This window comes from Spermophilus citellus, assembly GCF_964194105.1.
Source record: "Spermophilus citellus genome assembly, chromosome: 12".
In the NCBI taxonomy this organism is placed as follows: Eukaryota; Metazoa; Chordata; class Mammalia; order Rodentia; family Sciuridae; genus Spermophilus; species Spermophilus citellus.
In genome coordinates, this window is record NC_138198.1 from 118,187,917 (window position 1) to 118,211,110 (window position 23,194).

General features: G+C 42.0%; 1 protein-coding gene across 1 annotated transcript; it reads left to right on the top strand.

The window, feature by feature from the left end:
• The first annotated feature begins 1,020 nt into the window (after positions 1–1,020).
• Positions 1,021–21,742, top strand: SERPINB5 (serpin family B member 5). Its single transcript, XM_081263278.1, has 7 exons — positions 1,021–1,063; positions 7,040–7,214; positions 9,590–9,727; positions 11,995–12,112; positions 14,318–14,460; positions 18,607–18,774; positions 21,277–21,742. The coding sequence occupies exons 2-7, from the start codon at positions 7,047–7,049 to the stop codon at positions 21,676–21,678; spliced, it is 1,137 nt and encodes a 378-aa protein (XP_081119404.1). The 5' UTR covers positions 1,021–1,063; positions 7,040–7,046; the 3' UTR covers positions 21,679–21,742.
• The last annotated feature ends 1,452 nt before the right edge of the window (positions 21,743–23,194 follow it).

Genomic DNA, 23,194 nt, shown 5'->3' on the forward strand with positions numbered 1-23,194 from the left:
TATGACGTTGATCCTAGTTAATAACAAAATACAGGAAGGGGGGTGGGCAGCACAAGCAGGTAGGGAAGCTACCAATTAATTTTAGTTTAGCTAATGAGTGGCTCTCATTCATTTAACCAGCAAGCATTCATTGACTGCATGCTGTATGTCAAGTCCTTGCTGTGTGCATGTGTTTCAAAATGAATGAGGAGGAGACTGTAAAGTAAATAGGTGATGATGAAACATAGTAAATGAACAATAGGGCGAGCACAGCAGAGAAGCAACTGGCCGGGTTTCAGGTACTTTCCTGAGTACAGATAGGATAGGAGGGGAGGAGGTCCATGGAATGAAGGTGCTGCAGGAAGGTGGGAAACCTAGACCATGTCAAGAGCAGGCTCCATGGAGATTTCAGAGCAACACTGTGCAATCTGTTGGAACTCCCTCAGCCACCCATCATGATTCATGATTTCTCCTATCAACTTGGTATTAAGTATTTTGCTAATGATCTCTCTCTCTCTCTCTCTCTCTCTCTCTCTCTCTCTCTCTCTCTCTCACACACACACACACACACACACACACCTAGCAGAACAAGCTACTACAATTTACACGGGCAGGGTGGAGGAGAGTAGAGTACTTTTCATGTCACTAACTGGTCTGTAGTATTCCAACCACCACACACAGATTCCTTCTATTTCATGCTTCGCGTTCTGGACCCGTGTTGTCTAGTAGGGTTGGCTTTATTTACTGATGCATGCATGTATTTAGCCCAAGGCAGGACCCACCGACAGCCACTTCTTGCCTGAGCATGTCCGAGGCCCTCAAAGCTGTGCAGACAGCAGCAACTTCAGCCTGAATCATCTCTTTCAATCGCGGACTAGCTGCCAAGAGGCGTGAGTAAGAGCCCAGAGCGCCCGGGTGGGCGGACGGAGGGCGCAGCTGGGCGTGGCCACGGTGGGAGTGGCGGGCGGGGCTCAGGTGAGCCGGCTCCACCTGGCCAGCGCGTCTCGCTTTCACATCCAGGCCTCTGAGCTCCACGCTTGCCTTTTCCCTCGCCGCTGTTTCCCCAGGATAACTGCAACTCCAGGTAAGCAAAGTGGGGACACAGGGCCTGTGACTTCCCCTCTAGGACAGTTCATTGGATGGTTATTGGAGCTGACTCGAGATGGTGAACCAGTGGACGGGATGGGTTTCTTTCGTGGGTGGCCCGCTGCCTTGCATCCCCCATAGCGGTCTTTCCAGCTTCCAGCCCTTTGGACCCCAGAAACGCCCTGTGGGGTTTAAAATCACTCCAGGGACGGTCAGAACGTGAAGAAATAGCCTGCCAAGAGGGTTTGGTGGTGGTGGAGCGCAGCAGTGGTTCACGGAGGACGTTTTCAGCCCTGCTTTGGAACTCCGGGTGGATTTTGCAATGCTCGTCCCAGAAAGGGCGTGGTTCTTAAAGCTGGAGAAAGTTGAGAAGGTGTGTGCGCACTGCGGGGTCAAAATTCAGACTTTATGGATTGTTCTACTTTATGGCGCTTTAAGCATCACATGAATGTTCATCTACTCGTCAAATGCATGGTTCTAGGCAGAAAGTATTTTCCCTCTCCACTTCTGGGGTTTGGAATACTTTAAACAAAGTGGATTCTTGGACTTTTAAATTGTCTTAGATTGAGCTGGTTTGTAGTTTTTTTTCCTCATAGGATCTATTTTATTATTATTTTTTTATGGCTTCCTTTAAGCTAATCAAACCTAAAATCCATTTAATATGTCATGTTGTTCCATAGACTTGTAACTGAATTCTCAGAACTAGAGGACTTGACACATGTGTGTGGAGCCCTCTTGTTTTGTAGATGAGGACCACAGGGTGGAAGTGGTGCCACGCGAAGACTCACAGCTTGTAGTGGGATTGCTGAAAGAGATCCGGCTTTCCACCATCACCCCAGGCTCTTAACATCTTTTGACCCCCTCCATCTCCCAAGAGGTTTTCGATAAGAGTAGGTGGGTTCTGCACCTTAGTCCCCGTCAGTCAGGGACAGTGTTGGAGGGTTCTTTGATGAGTGGAGAGATGGGAGCCTGTCTGAGGAAAGGACTCGCCATAGAAAATGAGTCAGCAGCTTTATCTTTGCTTCCTAACGCCTTGAATTGTGCCACTTCAGTCTTTCTGGGTTGCAAATTGACTTTGGGGCATGCAGTCTCAGCAATCTGGGCCATTCTGATGTGGCCCAGGTTCGGCATTCATTTATTATAAGGTGGCAGTGGGATGGTCTGTGGTCAAGGTCAGGCTTTTAAAGAAACAGGAGCTTCAGAATATCTTGGCCAAGCAGAGGCACCTCTACCACTGGAAGGCTAAGCAATGATCTTTATTACTCATGGCTGCAGCTACTTTCCTCCTACTAAGGCACTTTCCATACTCATTTACTCCCATAATCACTTCATTTAATCCTCATAATATTCTTCCACCCTGAAAAAGGTAAAAAGAATCTCATTTTCTTAACCAGGTACTGACTTTACTCCTAGAGTTAGAATGTGAACCAGAGAGGCCTGAGTTATTTAGGCATTCCATTATAGTATTTAGGCATTCCATTCCATTATATTATAATAGCAAGATTTCTCGAGGTGTTGTCCAAGTATTGGTTATACTAAAGACCCAAGAAAGAGTTTTTCAACATATGGCTCCTTCTGTAAAATGAGGCAGGTTAAAAGATACCTCAGTACCTGGACAGAGTCAATATTCAGTTTTTAAAGAATGAAAAAACTATGCACATAGCTGTGTGTGTGTGTGTGTGTGTGTGTGTGTTCACACACATGCCTGTGTGCAGAAGAGTGAGATAGATGGTCTGTGAGTAGAAGAACCCATAGTGTTCAGATAACATGCTTATCAGTGATGGGGCACAGTTCCTAATGCCAGCACAACAGATGTGAACCAGGACTGTCCCAGGCAAAGTGGGGTGTAGAGTCATTCTCTCCATAGGACCTTCATCTCACTCAAATGGCCTAAAGACAAAAAGTTTAGGGCCCATTGGCTTAGATGCCTTACAAACTTAGAAAACCTTTATAGAGGGGGCAGAGATAAGCTAGCATCTAGGGAAATGAGTACCCCTCCCCCATTCTACTATATGAGTCTCTGTTCATTTGGGGCCACTCGAAGTCTCTGAATTGTGCTAGTTCTTTCTGGCCCATATCTTTGCATGGCTAAGTTCTACTTTTCTTTTAGGACTCACTTTGAGTGTGACTCATTCAGATGTCACTGTCTATGAGGAGGTGACCCTGACATTTCCAGTATGGGTTTGGTGTTGCTAAGTGCTTCCATGGTAACTTGTGCTCCTTATCTAAACACTTCACCTGCCCCAGCCAGTTGACTGATAGATAGAGGCAGGTGCCTGCTGTGCTCACCTTTGCTTTCTGAATGCCGGCCTCAGTGCTTGACCTGCCCATTAAATGACAGCTTTATAATATTAAGAGTTTGCAATGTAAATGGCAGAAAGAACCAGAGCGCCTTCAAGTAAGAAAATCATTAGCAAAAAGTTATGGGTTGATGAAAAAAAATACACAGGAAGTCTTGGTGTTTTTAAGTGGGGTCATTCAGGACACATGGGATTTTGGAACCTGAGAAACTTCTGAGAGAGCAAATGCCAGCAAAGCCAGAATTGCCAAGAAAGAAGGTGGTAAGGTGTGGTGGGAAGTACTAGGCGTGGAGGTAGAAGAAAAGCGTTCCAGGTCTGGCTTTGCCACTCACTCCCTGCGTGGGTGGCCTGGGAGAATCACTTCATCTTCATCCTGCTTCACTTTCCTTATTTGCAAAATGGAGAGGCGGAGCCAGACTAGATTCCACTCCAAGATTTTGAACCACTTTAGAAGTTTATGATTTTAGAACACCTTCACAAAAAATTGCAAAAATAAGCGGCTTTAATATATATTCTTAAAACTGCATTTGTTTTACTGATTAAATTTCCATCTCAATATTCTCTGGTTAAAATAAAAGTGCCTTGCTGGAGGTGTGGCTCAGTGGTGGAGTGCTTGCCTAGCACACATGAGGCCCTGGGTTTGATCCCCAGCACCGCAAAAAATACAAAAAAGAAAGAAAGAAACAAAAAAACTTTCAAAACTTTGAAGTACCTGAAAGGTGTGGTGTTTTCTATATTGGAGTTATGAACAAACTTATCATGATTAATGTCATTACCAGGTTTTCATGAAGACAAATAAATCTATCTGTATCAAGGTGATGATAATAAAATGGAAAAATATTATAGCAATTTTAATACTTTGAACACAAGTGATTAGATGTGTAAATTCACTGTGTGGGAATTGCTAATCTCTACTGTTGTACCTAAATTTTTTTATAACATTTGTTTGATACAAAATGATCTGTGTAGGAGCTTGACAGTATCCTGGAAATATATTGCTAACATTGCTGAGATTTGTTTAAATGCTTTGATTGTCTTGCAACACAGTGGTGGCAGTTGGCCAAAGTCATGGCTTGAGCTGTCTCAGATCAGCTCTATAGTATTTTAAGTCATTTGGGACTAAACACTGAACAGCTGATGAGATTTATCATGTAGTGTTTCATTGATTTCTTAATTGGTGGTTGTGTGCCACTACAATCTTACCATGTACAGAACGTTTCTGATACATTTGGCCAGCATCAACAAGTGATGCTGTATAGGGACCTTAAATATTAAGGGCTGTATGCTCTTACTCACTGGCATAGAAAATTTTCTGAGAAAAGATCCAGTCCGCATCAGGACAGGAAGGTGAACAGATCTGGACTCACACACTGAGAACAACCATGCAAAGAAAGGGACCCACTGAGAGGGACAGCCTCTCAGATCCAGGTCCCTGATGGAGAATGTAAGTCATGCACCCTGATGTCTAATTCTTGCATTAAATACAGCATGTGTTGTGTAATTAGCTATATAAAAGCTGTATTCATGGAGTCATTTAGGGTAAATATATCTCAAAGTGTTATTATGAATGAATGATGTTTTAGTCCAACAAAATGGTAAAATGGGTTATTTCCTTACTTCTGGTCCACTTCCTGGACCCATTCTTAGTGTTTGTAGTCAAACTCCTTCAACAAATTAATTCATGTTCTTCAGCACAATTTTTGTGCCCAGAAGAAATCACTAAAATCACAGTTGATTTTATTGACTATGCAAAATTATTATCATTTGTCTTCTTGGAGGATTAGTAAACCCTCTCTAGGGGGAGCTATTTGTGTTTGCTAAAGCAGTTTGTATGTTTTCATATTAATCTCAGTGTGATTAGGCCTCAAGTTGTGGAAGCATTGAAAAGTTTGCAGGGATCTAAGTTTGGTGAAGAAATAGCTCATGACTCCATGTACATGTTGAATGTTAGTTGTAGATGAATTCAACATTGTCAATGTTAAATGTGCTGCAGGAAGAAGCCAGACATCCTGAAAGTCTCTTGCACACATTCCCTAAACCTTTTTTTTTTTTGTCGCTGGTGATTGAACTCAGGGATACTCCACCACTGAGCCACATCCCCAGCCCTATTTTGTATTTATTCAGAGATAGAGTCTCTCTGAGTTGCTTAGCACCTTGATGTTGCTGAGGCTGGCTTTGAACTTGCAATTCTCCTGTCTCAGCCTCCCGAGCTGCTGGGATTACAGGTGTGTGCCACTATACCCGGCTCCCCCAAACCTTTTGTGGGAGGAGTTCTTTTTAATTTTTTGTGAGGAGTTCTTTTTAATTTCCCTAGTGGTGGGTGTGCTGGTTGAAACACTCCACAGTCTTCCAATTTTTATCTCAGGACGCTCTGGTGATCTCAGTAACACCCCTACTTCAAGAGGAGAAGGTGGTTGTGGGCTTTAAAGCAGAGCATAATGCTCACTATGACTTTAGATCACCTGTAGCAGGTTTGTAAGGGGTGCTATGGCTGAGTGCACTTGCTGAACTTAGCAGAGACATAAAGAGAAGGAGGAAGTCAGTGGATGGGGGGATGACCAGTGAGCATGAAATGAACAGGGTCAACAAGGCTTTTTTTTTTTTTCCTGCTAATGAACTTGCTTTTCCAGACCTGAGATTTAGACATATTATATTTTTGAGTCCATTCTATGCAAGCAATATGTCTCATCAAAGAATTCTGAAGAAATATTTGATGATCAGGGGTCCATTCCTTGATCTTATTCTCATGGCTTTGCATTATGAATTTCTGTTCGGGGATAAGGTGTACATTGCCATCCTGTGCATCTGCTGGTCCTGGCCAAGGGAAGTCCCCTATCTGGAGTAGTGGAGCTTTCTCCCTGACACCAGGGCTCAGGCACTGCCTGGGGGTATTCAATGCCTTCTTTGCTTTCTGTGTCTGTGTACACATATGCCATCTTCCCTCTTGGTGTGATGCCATCTTCCCTCTTGGTGTGATGCCATCTTCCCTCTTGGTGTGATGCCATCTTCCCTCTTGGTGTGATGCCATCTTCCCTCTTGGTGTGTCTTTGTGACTTTTCTCCTGTCCTTCTTAGGACACTGGTCATACTGGGTCAGGGCCCACCTAACTCTAATATGACCTTATCTTGACCAATGAAATCTGCAGAGACCCTGTTTCCACTTAGGGTCACATCACAGGTTAGGAATCAGGAGTTCAACATGTCTTTGTGGAGGAAACACTTATATCACTTAATAAATATCAACTGGACCATGTCAAACTGATGCAATATGACTGTTTGCAATCCACAAAAAAGTCAATTTTGTATGACCTAAACAAAACCCTAATTGAAACAATATGTGGTAAATAAAACCGACTGATTTTGATTGGTGCTGTCAAACACTTGACCACTAATGTGAAGAGATAGTGTGACGTCTGGGCTCCGGACCATGGCCATTGTGGCTGACCAAGCCCGAGTTTGGAGATTCTGGGCAGAGTGGCACACAATGAAGACCTCACATGCCTTCGGACTCTTGTCCACAGCTCTCTTTACAACTGGCTTTCTTTCGGAATTTCCTTCTTCCTACCCAAGACCATTACTTTGTTGAAATAGAATTCTTATTGTGCTGACAGAATGCAGTTGAGAACACTTTAAATAAACATTGAAAATTCACCTCTCCTCTGTCTTCGTTTCCAGGCCCAGGATGGATGCCTTGCGACTGGCAAATTCGGCTTTTGCTGTTGACCTGTTCAAACAACTGTGTGAAAAGGAGCCAGTGGGCAATGTCCTCTTCTCCCCAATCTGTCTCTCCACTTCTTTGTCACTTGCTCAAGTAGGCGCCAAAGGTGACACAGCAAATGAAATTGGACAGGTAACCACACCGCCCCATGCCTTGTTTTGACTTTAAGTGGGGAGGCAGTTATCAGAATCCATAGGCAGGAACTAGAGAAAGAAATGGAGACTTGGTGGTCTGGGTCGATCAGGGTGGAGGGTCCTGTCATTTCCAGGATTCTCTTAACCCGTTTTTAAATGTGAAAGCTCATTTCTGTGTCCTGCAGCCCGTGCTTAGTACAGTCACGTGGTTGTGATGGAGAAACTGGGGATCTGCTAGGCAATCATAGGGTGCCATTTGCTGGTGGCCTTCGGCAAGTCACCTGATATCTTTCATCTGTCATATTGTGAAGATTAATCAAGGTGGTATATTAAATGTTCCACTGAAAATACCCTGAGCAGAAAGAGTGTAAATTTACCCTCCACCTCCATCCTACGTTCAGACAGAACAAAATTTTCCACATTAGTGCAAAATTTATTTATAGTTTTGTGCTTCATTTTAAGATGCAAGCATAATGCAAGCATTCTGTCCTAGAATATATCCTCACTTATTTTAATAGAGAAGCACATTTTAAATTATCTGCCTTCAAGTAGCTGGTACAAATACAGTGAGTTGTGTTTACATGTTCTGGAATTCTCTCTGGTGGGGGGGGGCCTTACCATCCTATTTAAGAAGCATGGCTAAGATGATGTGTTTTATATATGCACACATATGTGCATAGATGTTTTAATTTCTTTTTGGCTGTGATTGACTATCTAGCTTTGTGTGGGTCTTAGACCTTAGATGAGATAATTTTCCTGATGGTTATGATTCTCAGTCATCTTGTTCTTGTAAACAGTAGGTGAGTGTCCTCCCAATTTCATTCCTTTATTATCCCTAATGTTGATTGCTCTAGGTTCAGCGAACTTTCTTTCCAGGAACTCATAAGCATTTAAAAGGGATTACCTTCTTCTATTCCTAAATGTCCTGATGTTATGACCCAGGAATATCATTTAGGTCAGGGGGAAGATTTTAGGCTTGACACTGAGTGAGGCTTGAGGAAGAAACTTCAGTCCTGGGCAGAGGAGCTGCACCTTCTCATCCGTCTTGCCTCTGAACTGCCCCTCCCATGTTCTCTACCCCAAGTCCTGTTCCTCCTTTCCTGTGTCCCTTTAGAGAAAGGCTGAGAAGAGCACTTCCTGGTAGGGGTCTGCTCCTCAACAACAATAAAGGAAGGTCTCCTTACAGGCTGTGGGTGTCCCAGCAGTAGTGCTGGGCTCTGTCATCTTCTGGGCTTGTTCGCTCATCATTCTGCAGGAGAGCTGAGCAGTGCCTGGGCCAGCCAGTTTGGCCCTGCAGTGCTGAGGCTGTGTGACTCACTGGCACCATGTGCCCATTTGGTGGTGCAACCTGAGTTGTGGAGTCAGGGTCTGACCGTCCTGAGCTATGGAGTGAGGAGAGACTCGTCCCAGCTGACGTCACATTTTTGCAGTGCCACAGAGCAGAAGAGATTCTTGACTGTTGTTTGGAACAAAATATAATTTAGGAAGAAAATAAAAGGATTTAAGCCCTTCAAATGACAGCATCTGAATTTTAAATGGCTTAGACTATCACTGTAAGGATAATAGACAGTTTGAATCCATGCATTTTAGGTGTTTTAAATGTAATACCTGTAAATCCTCAGAACTCAGAAAAGTAGTCATTCTTGGCTCATTTTACAGAGGGGCTGGTGAGGATCTGATGGCCTACAGAAGATTACCTTCCTAATAGGTGAAGGCTGGGATTCAAAGCAAGGCTATCAGACTCACTCTCCCAGGCAGCGCCCCCCCCCATTTGTCAGAGGTGCAACAGCCCCTTTAGCACTTGCTAAAGCATCTCAGGGAGACTGGACTGCGGCTCCGGGCACCTCCCTCCCAGACTCACACCTGCCTAGTGATTGTCTCTCTTGGTATGAATCTCTTGTTTCGATCTCTAAATTGGATAGAAATTATAACCCAGCTTAATCTTCCCCAGGGGGGAGATCCTTTTGTGTGAGTGCTAAGTGGCATCATTTTGAAGAAAGGGCACATTTTCCTTGATTTACTAAGAGAATCTTTATGGTAGTGTTTCTCAGACAGGGACAATTTTTCCCTCCCTGGCCCACCCTGGGGACATCTGACAATGTCTGAATGTCTTGGCTGTCATGCACAGGAGGAGGAGTGCTGCTGGCACCTACTTGGTCAGGGAGGCTGCTAAGCGTATGCAACACCCAGGGCAGGCCCTCACAGCAAAGAATTGCCCAGCCCCAAATGTCCACAGTGCGGAGGCCAAGAGGCTTGGCTTTATGGGAGCATCAGAGCAAAGGGGCTCTGCGTGCTGAGCTGGCTGCCATCACAGGTGTCCACTTCATCAGGAAGAGGAAATGCTTTTTGCTAATGAGCTGCTTCTCTTAACAGGTCCTTCATTTTGACAATGTCAAAGATGTGCACTTCGGATTTCAAACAGTCACCTCGGATGTAAATAAACTCAGTTCCTTTTACTCTTTGAAACTAATCAAGCGGCTCTACGTAGACAAATCACTGAACCCTTCTACAGTAAGTTGTTGAAAGCAATTAGCAAAATTTATCTTTTTCCTCCAGGAATGGCGTTTCACATTGTCAGACCTGCAACATTCATTTCTAAGATGTTCGTTTTTGATTTAAGACTTCTTAAAATAAAACAGTCCCCCTGGAGAGGTTAAATGTTGTGGGACTCAATACCTTCTAGCTCCAAGTGGAGAGAGGCTCGTGGGCTTCCCTTTCCCTCTCAAACCCTCACACCTCCTATGCCTCTTCCCTGCTTCTTTTCTGAGAGAATGGGGTATTCAACTGCCTAAAAAAAATGTATCCCTGGAGACAAGAAGTGCAAAAAAACTCTTGAGTTAAATTTTTAACTCCTAAATAGCCGGACATCTGGCTCCAGGGTGTTTTAGGATCCCCATCTCATTTGTTTTTGTACAGAATGTTCTCCTGGTGTTCCTCAAAGATCAATTCCAAAAATAAACCATAAATTAGCACTCTTCATCAGCCACAAGTTGGTTTTGTTTGTTTTATGAGGCTGGTCAGATGTGGGTCTATATAAGGCAGCTCTGGTTATTTAAGTTCAGCCATTTCTTGAAGCAGTCTTGTAAAGAACATTGTGATTCTCGATCCCAGGGTGAATCATGCATAATATTTTAAAGTCTATTTTGAAACACATAGCCAACAGTCTAGACTACAAGGAGATTCTCTCTCTAGTAAGAGTTGATTCAGTTCTTGTTTGGTTGGTCAGAATTTCAAACTTCCTAAATCTAAACGCTTGATCTCCATCAAAGCCTTTTTGTCATTATATTATACCTTTCTGTATTAGGTATTTGTTTTGTTGAGAGCCTTTGAGGACACATAAGTGGCTAGATATTGTTGTGAGTTTATTCTCGTTCCTTGAAGACACACATATGCGACCATTTTTGTTCTAAAATCATCTGGGAAATTAAACAAAATTGAGATGTGAGTTGGTGCTGGGCATGGAAAAACTTTCATGGCCCCCAGGTGGTCCTTCAGGAGATACTTAATACATCTTTGTTGCAGAGAGGACAATGAAGGGCCTTCCTCTTGCTGAGCCTTTCTGAAGTTCTTAGTTGGTGCCTGCTGACTCAGTCAGTCCCAAGGCTGAGTTGCAGTTATCTGAAGCTAAGTTAATTGGCTCAGGCCTTAGCTGCTCTGAAGAAGTGCAGGAGCCCTGTGCTTAGAAGTGAAGAGACATGACATTCAAGTTATTTTTAGTTTGGTTTAACCTTCATTTCAACATTTGGAATTTCGGCCAAACTAGGAGTTGCAAGGTTTTTGTTTTTAATTGAATTTTATATATTTTTAGATTGCTTTCTGTTGCTCTTCTTTCTGAGCTCATAGCTCCTGGAAATTTCTAGTTAACTAGTACAAACAGTTGTGGTTTGAAGAGGGCTGATCTGCATCAGAACTACCTGGGTGTTTGTCAGAAAAGCAAATTCTTGGCCTCAGATGTCTTGATCAATAGTGTTTAGGGTTTAGCATTTTAAACAAGCATTAAGGTTAGAGCCACCGCTGTGATGTCTATGGCACTATGTTTCAAATTTTAACATCAGATTAAATGCCTTGGAGTCTTGTTAAAATGTACAGTTTGAGTCGGTGGGTCTAGGGTGGGGCCCGAGATTCTTTTTTTTTTTTTTTTTTTTTTTTTTTTTTAAGAGAGAGTGAGAGAGGAGAGAGAGTGAGAGAGAGAGAGAGAATTTTTAATATTTATTTATTTTTTTTAGTTCTCGGCGGGGCCCGAGATTCTTGATTTCTATCAAGATCCCAGATGGTGATGTGGCTCCTCATCCTTGGACTGTTATCTGAGTATCGAGGGTCTTTAGCATATTTATTTATTTCAGGGAGGATAATGATTTTCTGCTCATAGTTCTCTTCTCTGTACATTTTCTCTATGATATATACACATTTTTTAAGTTTCTGAAATTGGAATTCATTTTTTTCTTATGTCAGAATGCAACTCGTATTCAATTCAATTTGCTCAATTCTCATATTATTCAGTGGAATTTGAACAGAAAGCTGCCATTCATTTTGTAATTGTGCATATTTAACATAGTTTCTTTTTGTTTCCCAGAAGCAGATACTAAATTGGTGGATGCATTTAATAATTGATATTGTCCTATAATTGAGTAAATGAAACAGTTCATGCTACCAAATTGGAAAGTGTACCCATGGTAATAGATATTTAAGAATCCTTTTGTTAGAACTGTGTAACAATGTAATAGATTGATTATAGATTATAAGTACTTTGTGAATTTACAAAACTGGGTGTTTTTTAGGAGTTCATCAGCTCTACAAAGAGACCGTATGCAAAAGAATTGGAAACCGTGGACTTCAAGGATAAACTGGAAGAAACGAAAGGTCAGATCAACAGCTCTATTAAGGATCTCACTGACGGCAAGTATACTTTACTTGTTCTGCTGAATAACAGACCTTCCTTTCTCCTGAATCCTTGAGCCACTCATAAAAATTGAGCATCTGGAGGATTCCTTGGATGCTTTTATCCAGGCTCAATTTTGTCCATCAAGACATGTCAACAACTTGCCTTTCTAGAAATTTCTTGTATCATCTCATCGCTTGGCAGAAATCAGTGGAGTTTCAGTTTTGGTCTGCTTTGCCTTGCCCTCTGTCAAGCTGCCACCCGCCCCAGTGGAGCCACAGCTGTGCCTCTAACAGAGTGGGGTTTTGGGCAAAGCATGAGGCCAGTTTTAAAGTCTTAAAGTCTAGAAATGGAAGGATTGGTATAATTTGATGATCCTTGATATCACTTCTGGCTCAAAAATTCTACCAATTTATTAAAGAGGACAAAAGGTCTTATTCACAGATAAACACAGGAAGACAAAATGAGAAAACAAACGCAGTGGAGGCGCGTCCTGAGCCTTACCATCCTTATGCTGCTGTGCTCCCTGATGGTCCCGTGTCCCTTGGCAGCACCTCTGCTCAGTGCTTCCCAGGATTCTCCCTGTTCAGACCCCTCCACCTTCCATTAAACCTCCCAGTGAATTGCCTTCCTTGATAGGAAGAAGTTGGAAGTGAAGTGACTTGGATGGCAGGCCAATGACTATGTCCTTTTCCAGGGGCTATATTTATAGTGTTAGTTTAGGGAGGGAAGCCTAAGGCAGATCCTGCTGGTGTGGAAGGATACTCTTCCGGGGATACTTCCTTCGTGAATGAGCAGAGCCCAGAGTGGTCTGCCTCTGTGCTGACTCACGAATAACAAGGTCCACCTGTAAGGGCATGGAATCGACGGGAACTCCGGAGTCATTTAAGACCTAGGTTCAAATCCAGGCACTACAACTTATCAACTATGGCATTTGGACAAGGAGCCTCAATTTAAGGAACTGTAAAACGTTGGGGGCGGGGGGGGGGCGGGGGGCATGCTATTTAATCTATTTAATTTTCATGTGGTTGTTGTTAGAATCAAATTAGATAACATATACCAACAAATGGTAGCTATAGATATATACACATGTACACACATACCTACCTACCTATATTTATATTATTGAAATAAATTTTCTTGATTTCTTCTGTAAAGAGAAACTTTGATATATATATATAATACTAGGTTGAGCACATCTTTAAAAATTATTAACAAAAGGCAGCTCCTGCTTCAATTGCTGTGGTATAACTTTACTTTTAGAATTCCTAACCAATTGTATTTTCTCTCAAACAGACGTTTGTTTTAAAATCGTAATGCATTTGAGGTTTTTGACTGGAGAAGGTAGTTGAATGAAAAGACTTCTAAATTTGGAAATGGAGGCTCAGGATTTAAATTGAAGCTTTGCCACTTACTGGATTAAAAAACATCTTTAATCTTCAAGTTTCTCCAATAAAACGATTATGTGTTCAACACACATATCTGGCAGGACCAGATACATAATTTGCACAGTCAGTGAGAAAACAAAAATGCAGGATTTCAATAAAATCCTTTACTGAAAATTTTATTAAAATCTTAAGAATGTGATAGCAGAACGTGAAACCAAGTATAGGGTCCTTTTCATATGGTCCAAGCCCAGGAAGTGGGATCCAAGAATTGATGTGAAAATCTTTGTAAAAATGTCAAGTGCTATTCAAATATGGGGATTTCTTTGTATTATGAGATTATCACTGTTGAATTGCTTTGTCTGTTGAGAATTTGAGAGCCATAATAATAGCAGCTGTGATTAAGCTTCTGGTGATTAAGTTGACTCTGGGACAAATAACCTGCCTGCAAGGAGTACCCCTGGGAGAGGAGTAGAGAGACGTAGGGTGAAGGGAAGGGCCTGTCTTGGAGTCAGACAAGCTTTTCAGCTGGTAGCCCCTTGGCCTCTCTGAGCCCAGTTTCTTCAACTTTTAATTGAGATGATGATCTTTATCTTATAGGGCCATTGTGAAAAAAGTAAGATAATAATATGAAAAGGCTGAGCACAGGGCCAGGCATACAGCAAGGGACCATGAATTTGCCCAGGAGCACAAGAAAATCTGACTTGCAATCCTATCAGGCCTTCCATGGTGCCAGTCCAGCAAGCAGTAATTCCCGGGTGATTGAACATGCATGTGTGTAACCGATGTAGTTTGGAAGGGTAACTGCTGTTTTTGGTTTTCTAAAATTGTTTTCAGGCCACTTTGAGAACATTTTGTCTGACAACAGTGTAAATGACCAGACCAAAATCCTCGTGGTTAATGCTGCCTACTTTGTTGGAAAGTGGATGAAGAAATTCCCTGAATCAGAAACAAAAGAATGCCCTTTCAGAGTCAGCAAGGTATGTGGCCACATGGGATGGTTCAAGGATCCTACTGCAGATCCTACCTGTTATGGCAATGGAGGGGTGTGTGTGTGTGTGGGGAGGAGGTATTGGAATTCATTCCAACAAGGAAAATGAGGGCATGGGGCCTTAAGCAAGAAAGGAAGAGGAATGGAAAGAAAAAGAGCAAACTAAATCCTTCTAGCAAAAGCCTTTGGGTTATTGTGAGACCTGGACCACTTAGGAATCTTTTTCCTGACTACCTACTCTATGATCTCAATTTCTCACCTATTGACAGTGAAGCGCATGGTTCGATTATGAAATTAATTAACTAATTTCAATGCTGGGGATGGAACCCAGGGCCTCACAAATGTTAGGCAAGCTGTCTATCACCGAGCCACACCCCCAGCCCAGTTTGGATATTTTAATGTCTAACTTAAAAGATAATTTGAAGCACTTCTTGACTTTCTGAAGAAAAAAGTCCAGCTTACCCATCTGCACCACTAGGAGTTGTTATAGGGCAGGGTGAGAAGCTTGTTTTGCAGGGCGGTCTCATTAATAGCGTTGAGGTGACTATGTGAAAAATAACTCAGACATAGGTGAAGCACCCCTTTTGTAAAAGAAAAGAAACAGCTGAGACTGGAAAATTGACCTACTTCATGGGAGAACCTAGGACAACGCAGGGATCCATAGGAAAATATGGTTTGGTGAGTGGCGTGAAGAAGTCAGACCCACAGCAGTCTTTGAGTCTCTGCCATACTTGAAGGTAGCTTATTTACCCTGACAAATCTACATATCAATTCTAATTATTCTGAGCCATGAGCACCTAGCATCGATCACTTGTTTTTGCCTTATAAGCAGCACCTTAATGCTAGAATCCAGGAGAAAAGCCCTTTGGGATACAGGCTCCTGGGACTGACTTCCGTGCCTTTTGCTTTTTTCCATGGGGTTTTAGTCATACATTGCCCACCCTCAAGTGTACTTTTTCCAGTAAAATCTAATCATTTGCTTTTTTTTGACTCTCCACTGGTGTGTGGGCTTTATCACAGCAGATGCCATGGCTTTTATATCTCAGTGTCTGTAGTTCCTGGCAGATTCTGACATGCCATTAGGTTGTCTGCAAATTTGTTGAATGAATGACCTGTCAATCCCCCAAACTCAGTTTGCAGTGCTGGGAACTGAATCCAAGGCCTCACCTACGGTAGGCAAGAGCTCTACCACTGAGCTGCATCCCCAGCCCCTCAGTTTGTTTAAACAGTCAATATGAGATGAAACCTCTTTGGGTTTTATTGGGACATTTTTCCAGGAGAGGCCAACAACCACCATTATTGCTTCTTACCTACTCAAAATATCCAGGGTGTGGAGGGGAGCCAGGAGGTCCTCCTTCCCCTTCCCCTTCCTGAGCTTAGCTTCCCAACTGCAGTGGTCTTCTCAAAGCTCGCTGCTAGGGACAGGACTGACTGCACCAGAGGCCTGCCTGGGAACCAAGGACACATTGGATTCTTCACACTCCGAAGTTTTCACTTACCGTTTCCTGAGATTTAAGCATGGCTTTGGAACTTCTTAGTGTTGTCTTTCCTTTGGAGCTGAAGTGGAAGGTGACCTTAGAGCCTCTACAGAGTCATGGAGGAGTGTGGTCCACCCCACTGTCCCATCCTGGAGCCAGCCTCCTCTGGCTCATTTGACTGGTGATTGGTTCTTCTTCATAGGAAGGACTGGCAGAGGGTCCCTGGGCCTGCTGAAGTGAAATCTAAAACGTGTTTTAATGGCATCACTCTGAAGGTCCCAGGGCCACACACAATTCATTGATGTTTCATTTGCATCTTATGCACATAGGATGAAGGTGATCTCAGGCAGCATTTTTAGTGCTCTGTATTTTGCCCTGTCATATGAGGTCATGTGTGGAATTTTCATGTTAGGCATAGTTTTCATATAGGCACGAGGGTGGTGCTCATAAACTTTTGGAGTTTAGAGCATTTGGGGTTTTCAGGCTAGGGCTGCTTAATCTGTATTTATATTGTATTTTCTGGGATAGTTTTTATTTAGTCCTGTTTTCAAAATATGTCTCAATGCTTGTTTCAGAAAATGGGATTGTTGTGCCTAAATTCGATGCTGACAAGTGAAATCGATGATAACTTTTGGAGGACACTGCCGCAGTCCGGCTGCAGCAAAATAGCCGGGGGGTGACGAACAACTTGTGTACGTTGATACAGCAGGAGTGGGAGCCATTTATTGTAGGACAGGAGCAGTATTTATACATTCCACACAGCTTATCTTAATTAGCATAAACTAGATACATCAGTCAACCAATAAGGAATCTCCACATTTAATGGCTCGCTGGCGTTACTTCACAAACCACTCCCTCTGGCATTTTGCCAGGCGCCATCCTGACTTGTTTACAGACTCTAACAGGACACAACTCTGTGGCATGTTCAGAAACTGATGGAAATTTTTAGACAAATCTATATCTTCTTAAAAAAATGGAAGAATTATCAGTAAATTTTTAAAGCAACATGTTTTCCTATCATAATTCGCTTTCTGGTTATACTTTAGCACTGAAGTTTTCAATCATCCATCAGTCAAATATTTAGTAAACAGGTACTATCTGGTGGGATATCCCAGGACCAAGACATGACTGTATCTGCCATGACTATATTCCAGTTGAGGTGGGAGGTGAAAAGATAACCACAAAATATTCCTAGCACTTTGGCAAGTGCTAAGATAGAGGTATGTACAAAAAGCAAAATAAGGAAGGCATAGCTGTGTTTTGAGAGCGGTGCTGGGTAAGGTGCGGCTTACTGTTTGAAAAATCCCAGAGAGGTACAGGTTTTACTGTGATGTTATCCCTGAAGGACTGACATGAAGCTGGAAGTCTCCCCTAAAGAGATTAGGTTAACAAGAAACTACCTGTGGGAGGTGCATATGAAGACAGTAAGTTACCCTAAACTACTATCAGTCTTTCGCTTCTTAGTATGAATTAGTTTTTCTTCAGAAACCCTTGGTAGCAGAGATAGGAGACTAGATCTTAATGGGAGCCCAGAGAGGGAAAGGCCCGCGTGGTCCCTGGAGATAGAGGCCTGAGGGTTACATCCCTTTCATGGCCCTGTTGCAAGAGGAGCGTGGAGTGTATGGAAGCTGGAGGAAGGGATTTTCAGAAAAAATGAAAAAAAAAAAAAGAAGAAGCACTCTCATCTTTTAAAATCATGAAATATTTCAAGCACACAAAAATTATAGTGAATAATAAAAGAAACACCAGTGTACCTACCAACCAACTTCATGAACTTAACATTTTGTCTTACTTATTTTAGAGAGTTTTAAAAAAAAGTCACAACAGCTGGGCTGCTGTGTGTGTCCCCCCACCTCCCACCCGCTGGTTCTCTTCTCTTCCTCCCTCCCCAGCCATAGCTATTATTATGAATTTTCCAATCTCCTCGTTCCACTGACAAGGAAACAGAGACTTAGGTTGAGAGACTTGCTCTAGGTTGTAGCATCTGCTTGTGTCACATTTGGGACCAAGACCTGGGCTTCATATCTCCAATCCAGACTCTCCATCTGCTCAGATCTGAGTAGGTACAAGACAGGAGGAGGGCTCTCAAAGGTGAACAGAAAGGGCAAACACAATACAGTTTTGTCCTTCTATATGCCACATCTTTTTTGATTAGGAAGCAAATAGGTATATGGGTTTGCAAGTAGAATTTATTTTGAAGTCAGCTCCACCAAGACTTTGTTTAAAGATCTCAAAATCATAAGTGTCTATAGAGACTAACTTAAACTTTTCATATATTTTCAGACTGTCTTACTGCTAATATTTTATATATGCAAATACAGTATTATATATAGTTTATATAATATATAGCACATGGAATTATAAAGGACATGGATAATTTTTGAAAAGGATTTATAAACTCAACACAGGTCAGTGCTTGATGGTTTGGGTGTAGTGTGGTTTGAATCCCAAAGGCTGGATCATGAGCCACAATGATCCAAAACCATATGAACAAATTTGTGTGTATATAGGTATCTTCTTATATATTTATGTATTTATGTGTGTTCCTGTGTAAGGGTGTGGTGTGTGTATTTATGTTTTTATGTATGTATGGTGTATATATATTTGTGCTTGAAAGTAATTGCTTGTTAACGTTTCCAAACTTGTCTCCTGTACAGACAGACACCAAGCCTGTGCAGATGATGAACATGGAGGCCACATTCTGTATGGGCAACATTGATGACATCAATTGCAAGATCATTGAGCTTCCTTTCCAAAATAAGCATCTCAGCATGCTCATCCTGCTACCCAAGGATGTGGAGGATGAGTCGACGGGCTTGGAGAAGGTGAGGAGGAGGCAGTGCTTATGTACAGGGAGGCAGGAGCCCCTGCCATGGCAGAGAGGGCAGAGAGGCCCCTGGACTGTGCTGTGTGGGGCCGTGAGAAGCCTGTGGCCAACTGCCTCACACACCACTGGCTCAGTCATCTCCATGGGCTTCAGGGGCCTTTCCTCTTTAATATGAGAACAGCCAACTTTTATTTGGCACTTAGGATGTGCCAGGAATGGTGCTTCATCCCCAGATGCATGATCTCATTTAATTCTTCCGGCAGCCCTGTGGTTAGAAACAACAAGGAAACTGAGGCACAGAGGGGTAGGTACCCAGTCCATGGTCACAGAACTAGTCAATGATATGAGACCCAGGATCTGAGCCTGGGAAATTGGAGGTATGTTCTCTCCCCTAGGTGAGGGTGCCTCCCTCATGTCAGCAGGAAGAGCCCAAATGGCTATGCACTGCGTGGCCCACTGTCTTGAGAACAGAAGCTTCATTTATTTCTTTATTAGCACACTGTTTTAGTTTTAGGTTTTCAGAAAAGCGAGTGGAAAGTACAGAGGATTCCCGTATGCTCTTTCTCCTTCTCCCAATCCTATTGTTTTCCAGTTATTAGCATCTTGCATTAGGGTGGTACTTTTGTTATAGTTGAAAAGCCAATACTGAAATATTTTTTTGAAATTTTCTTTGATTTTTATTTTATTTAATTTTTTGGTGCATTATAATTATACTAACAGTGGGACTCATTATGCCATAGTCATACATGCACGTAACAATTTGATCAATCTCATTCGCCAGTACCTTTCCTTCCCCTCCCAGCATTGATACATTATTATTAGCTTACCTTAGGGTTAATTTTGTGCAATAAATTTCACACACACACACACACACACACACACATACATATATACATATACCCCCACACAAGATTTTATTATGCTTCAAATTTATGTATTATGCAGGTTATTATATTATGTTATTTTATAATATAAAAGGTATACTTATGTATAGTTTATATATTTTTTATGTGATATCAATATGATATTATTACACTTATACAGATTGTTATAGCCACAAAGTTCAATGAAAGTGGCAGATCTATCTGCTTGTGAATGAGCTTTAATTTCCCCCTGGGCTCAGTCTCTGCCCAGCTGCCTGAGGCCCCCCTGTTCCCTCTGGGACCTCCCCTCCCTGGCTTCCATTATAGCTCTCCTCACCTGGGCCTCAGCCCTAGGCCATGTGGGCCGTGGTCTACATATCTATGAAGAGGGGTCTACCTATGAAGGGGGGCTCTTGAAGAGCAGAGGTTGTGTATGTTCCCATTAGGCATCTGGTACTCCCTGATTTGCTGGGTGTGGGGGCAGTCTAACCAGTCCCCCTCTTACCTGTTACTGTTGCCTCCATCCTTTTATGACCTGAATGAATTTCTGCCCTCATTCTTCTTTGATGTATTAGTCTTTTTTTTTATTCTCTTATTTCATGTCTTGCTCTTTCGGCTATTATTCGGTTGTCTTGGATTTTATCTTACTTAAAATACTCTCATAAATGTGTCAATATTTTTCTTAAGGAAATAGAATTAAAGAAAACGGTCTTTTGAGTCTCAGAAAGGAATGGGTAAGAATACCCATTGGATGGGTTTGTGGTGGTAGCCATAACAAAGAACCACACCTGGGTGGCTTCAATAACACACATTTATTTTCTCACTGTTCCAGAGGCCACAGTCCTGGGGCTGGGGTGTTGGCAAGTTGGTTCCTTCTGGGGGCTGCGAGGAGAGCCGGCTTGTGCCTCTCGCCCGGCCCCTGGCGGTGGCTGGCAGCCTTTGCTGTCTCTTGGCGTGTCCACACTCCACCCTGGCATCTTCTTTCACCTTCACATCGCTTTCTCCCTGTGTGTGTGTCTGTCTCTGTACAATTTCTTACTTTTTATAAGAACTCAGTCAGATTAGAGCCCACCCTAATGGCCTCATTTTAGCTAATTATACCTGCAGTTGGCCTTATTTCAAATAATGTCACATTCCGAGGTACTTCCCACTTTACCACCCATGACTTGAAGAATGTCTCAGAGACAGTTCAAGTTCCAGTTTTAAAAAGAATAACTTTACCTTTAATTTGAGTTGTTAAATTCTATGCCATGCCCAGCCCATGGGTATTCTAGATTTCCTTACAGAGAAATTATAATAATAATCCAGAAAACTCTCATGTGTGCAGCATCATACCCCATGCATCTGTTTTCTGAAAAGCTAGTTTGTAATTTAAAGCAAACCAATTAAAACCATGCCCTCTTAACTTTCAGGGCAGAGGGAGCACTGTGGTAGGGGAGAAGGAGAACAGAGCCCGTGGCTGGTGGGTCTTAAGAGAGACACTGGTTCCTATCAGAAGTACTCCACCATCTTTGATGATGCTCCACCCAGACTGATTCAGAATCAGACTCATGAAAACTCTGTATGTTTTCCATCAAGCAAGGTCTCTTACAGTGGGAGATACATCAAACTAATTTCCTTTCCTTTCTGTCCTTCAGATTGAAAAACAACTCAACTCAGAGACGCTGTTGCAGTGGACCAATCCTAGCACCATGGCCAATGCCAAAGTCAAACTCTCCCTTCCCAAGTTTAAGGTGGAAAAGATCATTGACCCCAAATCTAGTCTGGAAAACCTAGGGCTGAAAAATACCTTTAACGAAGATACATCTGATTTCTCTGGAATGTCAGAGACCAAGGGAGTGGCCCTGTCGAATGTCATTCACAGAGCGTGCTTAGAAATAAATGAAGATGGTGGGGAGTCCATTGAGGTGCCAGGATCCCGGATCCTACAACACAAGGATGAATTTAACGCCGACCACCCATTTATTTACATCATCAGGCACAACAAAACCCGAAACATCATTTTCTTTGGCAAGTTCTGTTCTCCTGAAGTGGCTTAGCCCAAGTTAAGACCCACTTGACTTGTCTCTGGATGCAGATTTCTATAAACTCTGCATCCAGAGATTCATTTCCTAAAAACAATAAATTGTTACTGTTGCTAGATCAGAAGCAGCTGGTCCTTGTCATGTGTAGCCCTCACACAACAGGCCCTTCTTTTCTAATTCTTTCTTTTGTTTCCTTTTTTCCCCCATAAAAAAAGGACACATGCTTTTAATGAAAAGGAATTGCCTTAGAGGAAAAATATTTATTCATTATTTGTCAAACTGTCCAGGATTCTGGAGAGACATACAGTGTTCCATACAGAAATTCCTATAAGGAAGGTCTGTAGGATCTTATTGCCAGAACTTTGCCTTTCTTCACAGGGATATAGAATACTCTAGATACTCTCACTTCCTGAAAGTCTAAAGAAACTATGGTGCATAGGACCTACAAAACTTGGACACCTGTTTTCTCTACTATAGGCACAGAAGTCCTTATGTTAAGCCTTGAGAGATACATGTATTTTCAAACTCTGAATGTTTGGGATTTTTAGAAACATATATTGCACATCGGGCCTAGCACTTTTGGTATGTTATGGAGCTCCATCAACAGGGTCTGAAACAGTACTCTGTAAATCAACACCCTAATATTATTTCTGCAACAAAATATAAAATATTCACATAAAATAGACAAATCAAGACTCCAGCCCATAAGTGGTCAAATTTTGCTGACAAATGAATATGTCACTAGCTTATGAAAACAGTTTGCAGAACTTTTATAGTGAAATGTTAGATAAAGTAGCTGAAATATGAAACCCCAAGGAGAAGCTCAGTTTTATTAAAAAAAAATTTGACTTTCATTTTTGAGAGCTGTCCCACCTGGTCATTTGGTTGCTGCTGGGCTGGTGGCAGGGTCTTCTAGCTGACTCAGAATGGTTTGGATGTTGGACACACCATGGGCTTGGAATACACAGGGATTCGTAGATAGTCAACAAAATCCTTTTATGAATGTTAAAAGAACTTGTCTCTTTGTCTAATGTGATAAATAGTGGAAAAGGAAAGGAACCCAAAACTTTTAGAAGTAAAGCTATTAAAATACTTACAATGTTTTGACACATTTTTTTTCACCATCTGACTATAGTTAATTTAGATTGTGACTTTGTAATTTACATTGATAGTAATTGTAAAGTGTTTCTAGTTGGCTATTTATGTTGCAGGCTCATGTATTAATTCACTACCGAAAGGATATATTTACTGCAGATTTTGTGACAGCCTTCCTTCATCTGTTCCTTGTAAATAGGTTTTTCCTCATCTGATGGTTCAATATTGCATTTTTCTGTGCTATTGACAATAAAATATTATTGAATTATGTGTCTTGATTTCTTTCTCACTATGTTAGAATTACTGTTTTAAAACAGAACCAAGCCATGCGTTTACATTCCTGTGTAAAAATGTTTTTTTTTTTGTTTTTTTTGTTTTTTTTTTTAGGGATTGAGGTAAACAAAAAAGGAGTAAGGATAATTACTGCCTATTTTAG